The sequence below is a fragment of the Mustelus asterias genome, unplaced genomic scaffold (genome assembly GCF_964213995.1).
Source record: "Mustelus asterias unplaced genomic scaffold, sMusAst1.hap1.1 HAP1_SCAFFOLD_821, whole genome shotgun sequence".
NCBI lineage: Eukaryota > Metazoa > Chordata > Chondrichthyes > Carcharhiniformes > Triakidae > Mustelus > Mustelus asterias.
This window is the reverse complement of record NW_027590767.1, coordinates 112,501-126,730: the sequence shown is the minus strand read 5'-3', so window position 1 is coordinate 126,730 and position 14,230 is coordinate 112,501. Positions and strand designations below refer to the sequence as shown.

At 54.4% G+C, this 14,230-nt stretch overlaps 1 protein-coding gene across 1 annotated transcript in view; it reads right to left on the bottom strand.

Moving 5' to 3' along the window:
- Positions 1-1,184: 1,184 nt before the first annotated feature.
- Positions 1,185-14,230, bottom strand: part of LOC144487468 (free fatty acid receptor 2-like) — a 49,754-nt gene continuing 36,708 nt past the window's right edge. Inside the window, exon 2 of the mRNA XM_078205563.1 lies at positions 1,185-2,350. Coding sequence (XP_078061689.1) covers positions 1,355-2,335 — 981 coding nt within the window. The 5' untranslated portion in view covers positions 2,336-2,350 and the 3' untranslated portion in view covers positions 1,185-1,354. The remainder of the gene's footprint in view (positions 2,351-14,230) is intronic.

Below are 14,230 nucleotides of genomic sequence, written 5' to 3'. Positions count from 1 at the left end.
AGCCCCTCGAGCTTGTTCCACAGAAACAGGAGGAGGCCCCATTCAGCCCCTCGAGTGGGCCCACCCGCTCTGGGCTTATCTTATGTTTAAACCCCTCTCCTGTCCCCCTCCGCTCACTGTTCCCTTTGACCCTGGAACTCTTTGGTCATTTAATCTTTTTTTTTGATTCATTCCCGGGACCTGGGCGTCGCTGGCCGGGCCCAGGATTTACCCCCCCATCCCTAACTGCCCCTTGGGAAGGGGGGTGGGTGAGCCGCCATCTTGAACCCGCTGCAGTCCCCGTGTGGTGTAGGTCCACCCACTGTGCTGTTAGGGAGGGAGTCCCAGGATTTTGACCCCAGTGACAGTGAAGGAACGGCCGATATATTTCCAAGTCGGGATGGTGAGTGACTCGGAGGGGAGCCTCCAGGTGGGGGTGTTCCCAGGTATCTGCTGCCCTTGTCCTTCTAGATGGTAGAGGTGGTGGGTTTGGAAGGTGCTGCCTTTCACCCCATCACAGCCTTTGTTTTTGTCCTTGTCCCATTGCATTGTTAACATATCCCCATTCTGAGGAGAGGCCAGTAACCTGTTCACACAGTTTCTTCCTCTCTGCAGACGCTGACTGACCTGCTGAGTATTTCCAGCAGTTTCTGTTTTGACTGCAGTGAATTTTGGAACAGGCGGTTACAGAGGTGGAATTTTAATGAGTGTCTTAAAGGAAGAGAGAGAGAAAGAGAGAGTGGCGGAGCGAGAGAGAGAAAGAGAGAGTGGCGGAGCGAGAGAGAGAAAGAGAGAGTGGCGGAGCGAGAGAGAGAAAGAGAGAGTGGCGGGGCGAGAGAGAGAAAGAGGGAGTGGCGGAGCGAGAGAGAGAAAGAGAGAGTGGCGGGGCGAGAGAGAGGCAGCAGAGGCGCGGGGAGATTGAAGGGAGGATGAGAGGGGGCAGAGACAGGGGCAGAGAGAGGCAGAGAGAGAGAGGGCATGGAGAGAGGCAGAGAAGGGGAAAGAGAGGGGGGAGAGTACGGGAAGAGAAAGAATCTGGGGAAAGAGAGAGAGTGACAGACAAAGAAAGGGAGAGGAGACAGAGAAAGAGAGAGATAGACGCAGAGAGAGAGAGATGGAGAAAGAGAGAGAGAAAGACACAGAGAGAGAGAGAGATGGAGACAGACAGACAGAAAGAGAGAGAGACACAGAGAGAGCGAGAGAGAGATGGAGAACGAGACAGACAGACAGAAAGAGAGAGCGGGGTGGAGAGAGAGACACAGAGACAGGCTTGGGAAGGTTCAGGGCGGGAATTCCCAGGCTTTGGTCCCCAGGTGACACCGCCATGGGTGGAGGGATGGGGGGGTTGAGTGAGAGGCCCCGACAGCTCCCCTGGCTAGAGTTTGGAGCATTGGGTGTTGTTGATGGAATGCTCCCTCAGCGCCTCATTGCGCTTACGCAGGAAGGTGACAAAGAGGTGGACGGGTTTGAGGGTGCTGAGTTCGCGCGACAGGCCTGACAGGCAGCCCCGGCAGGTCCTCTTGACGGCGGTGGAAGAGAAGTAGAAGATGATGGGGTCCAGGCTGGTGTTGAAGGTGCTGAGGAGCAGGGCATCTGTCCGCCACGTGGGACTCTTGTTCTGGATGAAGCCCACCAAGTGGGAGATGTTGTACGGGGCGAAGCATACCAGAAAGACAAAGAGCGTGGTGAGGACCAGGCCAATGGCTCGCTGCTTCTTCCCGCGGCTGATGTGGGCAGATGAGAGGAGGATGCGGACAAAGCTGGCATAGCAGAAGCTGGTGATGAGGAAGGGCAGGCAGAAGAGCACGATGCTTAACTCGAGTCGGAACGGGAGGAGGATCCTCAGCTGTTTCTCGGTAAAGTTGTCATAGCAGACGGCCTTGTTGGAGCTGTGATTCGCAATGCGCCGATACTCGGTGATGTAAACAATGCTACAGTGCGAGAAGGCACAGACCCACAGCAGGAAGCTTACCAGAACCCCATAGATGGGCTTCCTGTACATGCTGTACTTGATGGGGAACGCCACTCCCAGGTACCTCTCCACGCTCACCGCCGTCAGGAAGAGGATACTGCCATAGATGGCACTGAAATAGAAGAGGCTGCTGAAGGGGCACAGGAAGACGGGCAAAATCCAGAGGCTGCCCTTGACTGACTCGATGATCTTGAAGGGCAGGAAGAGCAGAAAGGCAAGGTCAGAAATGGTGAGATTGATCAGGAAGATGATGTTAGGTCCAGCCTTCTGTCTGGCCTTGCTCAGAAACGCGTACAGCGCCAAGATGTTGAACGGCAGGCCGGTGACGATGGCGATGACGTAGATAGCGATGTGGACCTTGTCAGAGAAGAAGAGCTCGGCCATGGTGAGACATGTCAGCTGCAGTGAAACAGAGCAAGCGGAACAGAGTCAGTGACGGGGAACAGAATTCCAATAACTCCCCGAATCCACACTCCCTCGGAGACGGTAATGTACCCCCGTGTTATCGAGCGACAGACCTGTCCCCACCAGTACTGTACCCCCGTGTTATTGAGCGACAGACCCGTCCCCACCAGTACTGTACCCCAGTGTTACACAGCGACAGACCCGTCCCCACCAGTACTGTACCCCAGTGTTATACAGTGACAGACCCATCCCCACCAGTACTGTACCCCAGTGTTATACAGTGACAGACCCATCCCCACCAGTACTGTACCCCAGTGTTATACAGCGACAGACCCGTCCCCACCAGTACTGTACCCCAGTGTTATACAGCGACAGACCCGTCCCCACCAGAACTGTACCCCAGTGTTATACAGAGACTGACCCGTCCCCACCAGTACTGTACCCCAGTGTTATACAGCGACAGACCTGTCCCCACCAGTACTGTACCCCAGTGTTATACAGTGACAGACCCGTCCCCACCAGTACTGTACCCCAGTGTTATACAGCGACAGACCTGTCCCCACCAGTACTGTACCCCAGTGTTATACAGCGACAGACCCATCCCTACCACTGTACCCCAGTGTTATACAGAGACAGACCCGTCCCCACCAGTACTGTACCCCAGTGTTATACAGAGACAGACCCGTCCCCACCAGTACTGTACCCCAGTGTTATACAGAGACAGACCCGTCCCCACCAGTACTGTACCCCAGTGTTATACAGAGACAGACCCGTCCCCACCAGTACTGTACCCCAGTGTTATCGAGCGACAGACCCGTCCCCACCAGTACTGTACCCCAGTGTTATACAGAGACAGACCCGTCCCCACCAGTACTGTACCCCAGTGTTATACAGAGACAGACCCGTCCCCACCAGTACTGTACCCCAGTGTTATCGAGCGACAGACCCGTCCCCACCAGTACTGTACCCCAGTGTTATACAGAGACAGACCCGTCCCCACCAGTACTGTACCCCAGTGTTATACAGTGACAGACCCATCCCCACCAGTACTGTACCCCAGTATTATACAGTGACAGACCCGTCCCCACCAGTACTGTACCCCAGTGTTATACAGCGACAGACCCATCCCCACCAGTACTGTACCCCACTGTTATACAGTGACAGACCGGTCCCCACCAGTACTGTACCCCAGTGTTATACAGTGACAGACCCATCCCCACCAGTACTGTACCCCACTGTTATACAGTGACAGACCCGTCCCCACCAGTACTGTACCCCAGTGTTATACAGTGACAGACCCGTCCCCACCAGTACTGTACCCCAGTGTTATACAGTGACAGTCCCATCCCCACCAGTACTGTACCCCAGTGTTATACAGCGACAGACCCGTCCCCACCAGTACTGTGCCCCAGTGTTATACAGTGACAGACCCGTCCCCACCAGTACTGTACCCCACTGTTATACAGTGACAGACCCGTCCCACCAGTACTGTACCCCAGTGTTATACCGTGACAGACCCGTCCCCACCAGTACTGTACCCCAGTGTTACACAGTGACAGACCCTTCCCCACCAGTACTGTACCCCAGTGTTATACAGCGACAGACCCATCCCCACCAGTACTGTACCCCAGTGTTATACAGTGACAGACCCATCCCCACCAGTACTGTACCCCAGTGTTATACAGCGACAGACCCGTCCCCACCAGTACTGTACCCCAGTGTTATACAGAGACTGACCCGTCCCCACCAGTACTGTACCCCAGTGTTATACAGCGACAGACCCGTCCCCACCAGTACTGTACCCCAGTGTTATACAGAGACTGACCCGTCCCCACCAGTACTGTACCCCAGTGTTATACAGTGACAGACCCGTCCCCACCAGTACTGTACGCCAGTGTTATACAGCGACAGACCCATCACGACCAGTACTGTACCCCAGTGTTATACAGCGACAGACCCGTCCCCACCAGTACTGTACCCCAGTGTTATACAGCGACAGACCCATCCCGACCAGTACTGTACCCCAGTGTTATACAGCGACAGACCCGTCCCCACCAGTTCTGTACCCCAGTGTTATACAGTGACAGACCCATCCCCACCAGTACTGTACCCCAGTGTTATACAGTGACAGACCCATCACGACCAGTACTGTACCCCAGTGTTATACAGCGACAGACCCGTCCCCACCAGTACTGTACCCCAGTGTTATACAGCGACAGACCCATCCCGACCAGTACTGTACCCCAGTGTTATACAGCGACAGACCCGTCCCCACCAGTTCTGTACCCCAGTGTTATACAGTGACAGACCCATCCCCACCAGTACTGTACCGTGGTGTTATACAGTGACAGACCCGTCCCCACCAGTTCTGTTCCCCAGTGTTATACAGTGACAGACCCATCCCCACCAGTTCTGTTCCCCAGTGTTATACAGTGACAGACCCGTCCCCACCAGTACTGTACCCCAGTGTTATACAGTGGCAGACCCAACCCCACCAGTACTGTACCCCAGTGTTATACAGTGACAGACCCGTCCCCACCAGTACTGTACCCCAGTGTTATACAGTGGCAGACCCAACCCCACCAGTACTGTACCCCAGTGTTATACAGTGGCAGACCCAACCCCACCAGTACTGTACCCCAGTGTTATACAGCGACAGACCCGCCCGCACCAGTACTGTACCCCAGTGTTATACAGTGACAGACCCATCCCCACCAGTACTGTGCCCCAGTGTTATACAGTGACAGAACCGTCCCCACCAGTACTGTACCCCAGTGTTATACAGTGACAGACCCATCCCCACCAGTACTGTACCCCAGTGTTATACAGTGACAGACCCGTCCCCACCAGTTCTGTACCCCAGTGTTATACAGTGACAGACCCGTCCCCACCAGTACTGTACCCCAGTGTTACACAGTGACAGACCCATCCCCACCAGTTCTGTACCCCAGTGTTATACAGCGACAGACCCGTCCCAACCAGTACTGTACCCCAGTGTTACACAGTGACAGACCCGCCCCCACCAGTTCTGTACCCCAGTGTTATACAGTGACAGACCCGTCTCCACCAGTACTGTACCCCAATGTTATACAGTGACAGACCCATCCCCACCAGTACTGTGCCCAGTGTTATACAGTGACAGACCCGCCCCCACCAGTTCTGTACCCCAGTGTTATACAGTGACAGACCCGTCCCAACCAGTACTGTACCCCAATGTTATACAGTGACAGACCCGTCCCAACCAGTACTGTACCCCAGTGTTATACAGTGTCAGACCCGTCCCCACCAGTATTGTACCCCAGTGTTATGCAGTGACAGACCCGTCCCCACCAGTATTGTACTCCAGTGTTTTACAGCAACAGACCCATCCCCACCAGTACTGTACCCAGTGTTATACAGTGACAGACCCGTCCCCACCAGTACTGTACCCCAGTGTTATACAGTGACAGACCCGTCCCCACCAATACTGTACCCCAGTGTAATACAGAGACAGACACGACCCCACCAGTACTGTACCCAGTGTTATACAGTGACAGACACGTCCCCACCAGTACTGTACCCCAGTGTAATACAGAGACAGACACGACCCCACCAGTACTGTACCCAGTGTTATACAGTGACAGACCCGTCCCCACCGGTACTGTACCCAGTGTTATACAGTGACAGACCCGTCCCCACCGGTACTGTACCCCAGTGTTATACAGTGACAGACCCGTCCCCACCAGTACTGTACCCCAGTGTTATACAGCGACAGACCCGTCCCCACCAATACTGTACCCAGTGTTATACAGTGACTGACCCGTCCCCACCAGTACTGTACCCAGTGTTATACAGTGACAGACCCGTCCCCACCGGTACTGTACCCAGTGTTATACAGTGATGACCCGTCCCCACCGGTACTGCACCCCAGTGTTATACAGTGACAGACCCGTCCCCACCAGTACTGTACCCCAGTGTTATACAGCGACAGACCCGTCCCCACCAGTACTGTACCCAGTGTTATACAGTGACTGACCCATCCCCACCAGTACTGTACCCAGTGTTATACAGTGACTGACCCGTCCCCACCAGTACTGTACCCCAGTGTTATACAGTGACAGACCCGTCCCCACCGGTACTGTGCCCCAGTGTTATACAGTGACAGACCCGTCCCCACCAGTACTATACCCCAGTGTTATACAGTGACTGACCCACCCCACCAGTACTGTGCCCCAGTGTTATACAGTGACAGACCCGTCCCCACCAGTACTGTACGCCAGTGTTATACAGTGACAGACCCATCCCCACCAGTACTGTACCCCAGTGTTATACAGTGACAGACCCGTCCCCACCAGTACTATACCCCAGTGTTATACAGTGACTGACCCACCCCACCAGTACTGTACGCCAGTGTTATACAGTGACAGACCCGTCCCCACCAGTACTGTGCCCCAGTGTTATACAGCGACAGACCCGTCCCCACCAGTACTGTGCCCCAGTGTTATACAGTGACTGACCCATCCCCACCAGTACTGTGCCCCAGTGTTATACAGAGACAGACCCGTCCCCACCAGTACTGTGCCCCAGTGTTATACAGCGACAGACCCGTCCCCACCAGTACTGTACCCCAGTGTTATACAGCGACAGACCCGTCCCCACCAGTACTGTACCCCAGTGTTATACAGCGACAGACCCGTCCCCACCAGTACTGTACCCCAGTGTTATACAGTGACTGACCCATCCCCACCAGTACTGTACCCCAGTGTTATACAGCGACAGACCCGTCCCCACCAGTACTGTACCCCAGTGTTATACAGTGACAGACCCGTCCCCACCAGTACTGTACCCCAGTGTTATACAGCGACAGACCCGTCCCCACCAGTACTGTACCCCAGTGTTATACAGCGACAGACCCGTCCCCACCAGTACTGTACCCCAGTGTTATACAGCGACAGACCCGTCCCCACCAGTACTGTACCCCAGTGTTATACAGTGACAGACCCGTCCCCACCAGTACTGTACCCCAGTGTTATACAGTGACAGACCCATCCCCACCAGTACTGTACCCCAGTGTTATACAGTGACTGACCCACCCCACCAGTACTGTACCCCAGTGTTATACAGTGATAGACCTGTCCCCACCAGTACTGTACCCCAGTGTTATACAGTGACAGACCCGTCCCCACCAGTACTGTACCCCAGTGTTATACAGTGACAGACCCGTCCCCACCAGTACTGTGCCCCAGTGTTATACAGTGACAGACCCGTCCCCACCAGTACTGTACCCCAGTGTTATACAGTGACAGACCCGTCCCCACCAGTACTGTACCCCAGTGTTATACAGTGACAGACGCGTCCCCACCAGTACTGTACCCCAGTGTTATACAGCGACAGACCCGTCCCCACCAGTACTGTACCCCAGTGTTATACAGAGACAGACCCGTCCCCACCAGTACTGTACCCCAGTGTTATACAGTGACAGACCCGTCCCCACCAGTACTGTACCCCAGTGTTATACAGTGACAGACCCGTCCCCACCAGTACTGTACCCCAGTGTTATACAGTGACAGACCCGTCCCCACCAGTACTGTGCCCCAGTGTTATACAGTGACAGACCCGTCCCCACCAGTACTGTACCCCAGTGTTATACAGTGACAGACCCGTCCCCACCAGTACTGTACCCCAGTGTTATACAGTGACAGACGCGTCCCCACCAGTACTGTACCCCAGTGTTATACAGCGACAGACCCGTCCCCACCAGTACTGTACCCCAGTGTTATACAGAGACAGACCCGTCCCCACCAGTACTGTACCCCAGTGTTATACAGCGACAGACCCATCCCCACCAGTACTGTACCCCAGTGTTATACAGTGACAGACCCGTCCCCACCAGTACTGTACCCCAGTGTTATACAGAGACAGACCCGTCCCCACCAGTACTGTACCCCAGTGTTATACAGCGACAGACCCGTCCCCACCAGTACTGTACCCCAGTGTTATACAGAGACAGACCCGTCCCCACCAGTACTGTACCCCAGTGTTATACAGTGACAGACCCGTCCCCACCAGTACTGTACCCCAGTGTTATACAGTGACAGACCCGTCCCCACCAGTACTGTGCCCCAGTGTTATACAGTGACAGACCCGTCCCCACCAGTACTGTACCCCAGTGTTATACAGTGACAGACCCGTCCCCACCAGTACTGTGCCCCAGTGTTATACAGTGACAGACCCGTCCCCACCAGTACTGTACCCCAGTGTTATACAGTGACAGACCCGTCCCCACCAGTACTGTACCCCAGTGTTATACAGTGACTGACCCGTCCCCACCAGTACTGTACCCCAGTGTTATACAGAGACAGACCCGTCCCCACCAGTACTGTACCCCAGTGTTATACAGCGACAGACCCATCCCCACCAGTACTGTACCCCAGTGTTATACAGTGACAGACCCGTCCCCACCAGTACTGTACCCCAGTGTTATACAGAGACAGACCCGTCCCCACCAGTACTGTACCCCAGTGTTATACAGCGACAGACCCGTCCCCACCAGTACTGTACCCCAGTGTTATACAGAGACAGACCCGTCCCCACCAGTACTGTACCCCAGTGTTATACAGCGACAGACCCATCCCCACCAGTACTGTACCCCAGTGTTATACAGTGACAGACCCATCCCCACCAGTACTGTACCCCAGTGTTATACAGTGACAGACCCATCCCCACCAGTACTGTACCCCAGTGTTATACAGTGACACACCCGTCCCCACCAGTACTGTACCCCAGTGTTATACAGTGACAGACCCATCCCCACCAGTACTGTACCCCAGTGTTATACAGTGACACACCCGTCCCCACCAGTACTGTACCCCAGTGTTATACAGTGACAGACCCATCCCCACCAGTACTGTACCCCAGTGTTCTACAGTGACAGACCCATCCCCACCAGTACTGTACCCCAGTGTTATACAGTGACAGACCCATCCCCACCAGTACTGTACCCCAGTGTTATACAGTGACACACCCGTCCCCACCAGTACTGTACCCCAGTGTTATACAGTGACACACCCGTCCCCACCAGTACTGTACCCCAGTGTTATACAGAGACTGACCCGTCCCCACCAGTACTGTACCCCAGTGTTATACAGTGACAGACCCATCCCCACCAGTACTGTACCCCAGTGTTATACAGCGACAGACCCGTCCCCACCAGTACTGTGCCCCAGTGTTATACAGTGACAGACCCGTCCCCACCAGTACTGTACCCCAGTGTTATACAGTGACAGACCCGTCCCCACCAGTACTGTACCCCAGTGTTATACAGTGACAGACCCGTCCCCACCAGTACTGTACCCCAGTGTTATACAGTGACAGACCCGTCCCCACCAGTACTGTACCCCAGTGTTATACAGTGGCAGACCCGTCCCCCCCAGTGTCACTCAGTGATGAGTTTCTTTTGAGGAAACAATATTCATTTTGCTCTCACACTTAATTCAAATACACATTTGATTAAAATATGACATTGTCATGTTTCACTGAAACCTGAGTCATGGGAATGAGATTCCCACAGGCAAACTCTCATACACACACACACATACACATCCACACACATATACACAGAGACTCTCAAACCCACTCACACGCATACACACACACAAACGCAGACACACACACAACACACACACACACATATACACAGAGACTCTCAAACCCACTCACACGCACACACACGCATACACACACACAAACGCAGACACACACATGCATACACACACACATGCATGCGCACACACGTGCATGCGCAAACGCACGCACGTGCACACACGCGCACATGCACACACATGGACATGGGCATGCACGCACGTGCATGCATGCACACGCGTGCGTGACAAGCGCATGCGCACATGCGCATGCACGCAAACACACGCATGCACACACGTGCGAAGGTGCACACGTGCACGCATACACCGCACACGCATGCACACATGCATGCACACGCATACACGTTCATGCACGCACACACATGCACGCACACGCACACATATACGCACACGCATGCACGCATACACACACATGCATAAATGCACACACGCATACATGCACACACGCGCGCATGCGCACATATGCGCATACACGTGCACACATCCGCCCACACGCGCACGCACGCACACACGCATACAAACCCGCACGCGCACACGCATACATGCACACACGCACACATGCGCGCGCACACGCAAGCATGCATACACGCATACAAGCACGCACGCGCTCACGCATACATGCACACACGCACACATGCGCACACACGCACACGCACACGCATGCACACATGCATACAAGCACGCACGCGCACACGCATACATGCACACACGCACACATGCGCACACACGCCCACACGTGCATACAAGCACACACGTGCACACGCATACATGCACACACGCACACACACATGCACGCACACGCACACATATACGCACACACACATCCGCACGCACACATGCGCACGCACACACGCATACATGCACGCATGCACACACGCACACACGCACACGCACACACACCCGCACGCACACATGCGCTTGCACACGCACACGCACTCACGTGCACGCGCATGCACACACACACACGTGCGCGCACATGCACACGCACACACACGCACACACACATGCATACACGCACACACATGCATACACGCACACACATGCATGCACACACGCATACATGCACGCATGCACACACGCACACATGCGCACACGCACGCACGCACACCCGCATGCACACATGCACACACACTCACGTGCACACGCATGCACACGCACGCACACACACATACGCTTGCACACACGCGCGCACATGCACACGCACGCACACACACATACGCTTGCACACACGCGCGCACATGCACACGCACACACACGCACGCACATGCACACGCACGCACACGTACACACATACACACACTCGCATCCACGCACACACACGCATACACACACACATATGCATACACGCACACATGCATACACGCACACGCATACATGCACACATGCGCACACACACACACCCGCACGCACACATGCGCACGCACACGCATAAACACACATGCATACACCCACTCACGCACACACACACACATGCACACCTGCGCATGCACACCTGCGCATGCACATGCGCACGCACACGCATACACGCACACACACACGCATACACGCACACACGAACACACACATACATGCACACACGTGCACACATGTACACACACGCATACACACGCACACATACACGCACACACATGCGCATACGCACACACACATGCACACGCGCCTGCGCACACATGCACGCGCACACACCCGCGCAGACGTGCGCACACACGCGCGCACACACGCGCGCACACACGCGCGCACACATGCGTGCACACACGCACGCACACATGCACACGCGCCTGCGCACACCTGCACGCGCACACTCCCGCGCAGACGTGCGCACACACATGCACGCACACCCGCGCACACACACACACGTGCACACCCACGCGCACACACAAGCGCACACACACGCACACACACACGCACTCACGTGCACGCGCATGCACACACATGCACACGCACGCACACACACACGCGCACATGCACACGCACACACACGCATACACACACACATGCATACACGCACACGCATACATGCACACATGCATACATGCACACGCATACACGCGCACATGCGCACACACACACTCACGTGCACGCGCATGCACACACATGCACACGCACGCACATACACACGTGCACACGCACACGCACACGCACACACACGCATACACACACACATGCATACACGCACACGCATACATGCACACATGCATACATGCACACGCATACATGCGCACACACACGCACACACACACGCACTCACGTGCACGCGCATGCACACACATGCACACGCACGCACACACACGCGCACATGCACACGCACACACACGCATACACACACACATGCATACACGCACATGCATACATGCACACATGCATACATGCACACGCATACACACACACATGCGCACACATGCGCACACACACACGCACGCACACACACACGCGCGCGCACATGCACAAGCACACACACGCATACACACACATGCATACACGCACACGCATACATGCACACATGCATACATGCACACACGCATACACACACACATGCGCACACACATGCACACACACCCGCATGCACACATGCGCACGCACACGCATAAACACACGCGCATACACCCACACACGCGCACACACACGGGCATGCACACCTGCGCATGCACATGCGCACGCACACGCATACATGCACACACACGCATACACGCACACACACATGCACACGTGCCTGCGCACACCTGCACGCGCGCGCGCACGCATGCACGCACGCACACACACACATATACACACAGGCACTCTCAAACCCACTCACTGTTACACAAACACACACACACACATGTACACAAACGTATACACATGCACACACACATATATAGAGACATGTACACACAAAGTCACGTACACACAAACATGCTCACACACATTCACAGACACTTGCACACATACATGCACTGATCGCACTTATCGAAGAACATGCATACTGAAAGACATGCAGAAACACACACCAATACACACACACAGAAACACACACCAACACACAGACACACACCAACACACACACACACAGAGAAACACACACAGGGAAACACACACTAACACACAGACACACACCAACACACACACACACACAGAAACACATACCAACACACACACCAACACACGCACAGACACACGCCAACTCACACACACACAGACACACACCAACGCACACACAGAAGTACACCAACACACGCACACACACACCAACACACACACAGAGGTACACCAACACACACAGACAGACACACATACACAGACACACACCAACGCACACACACAGACACACACCAACACACACACACCAACACACAGACACACCAACACATGCACACAGACACACACCAACACACACCGAGACACACACACACACCAACACACACACACACATCAACACACACCAACACACACACACAGACACACACATCAACACATGCACATAGACACACACCAACACATGCACACACACACACACCAACACACGCACACAGACACACACCAACACACACACACCAACACACACAGACACACACAGACACACACAGACACACACCAACACACACACAGACACACACCAACACACACAGACACACACACACAGAGAACACACATCCAGAATCCAAAACAGGGAAACATAAGAACATAATAACAAGGAGCAGGAGTCGGCCATCTGGCCCCTCGAGCTTGCTCCGCCATTCAATAAGATCATGGCTGATCTTTCTGTGGACTCAGCTCCACTTACCCGCCCGCTCACCATAACCCTTAATTCCTTTACTGTTCAAAAATCTATCTATCCTTGCCTTAAAAACATTCAATGAGGTAGCCTCAACTGCTTCACTGGGCAGGGAATTCCACAGATTCACAACCCTTTGTGTGAAGAAGTTCCTCCTCAACCCAGTCCTAAATCTGCTTCCCCTTATTTTGAGGCCATGTCCCCTAGTTCTAGTTTCTCCCGCCAGTGGAAACAACTTCCCTGCTTCTATCTTATCTATTCCCTTCATAATCTTATATGTTTCTATAAGATCTCCCCTCATTCTTCTGAATTCCAATGAGTATAGCCCCAGTCTACTCAGTCTCTCCTCATAAGCCAACCCTCTCAACTCTGGAATCAACCTCGTGAATCTCCTCTGCACCCCCTCCAGTGCCAGTATATCCTTTCTCAAGTAAGGAAACCAAAACTGTACACAGTACTCCAGGTGTGGCCTCACCAGCACCT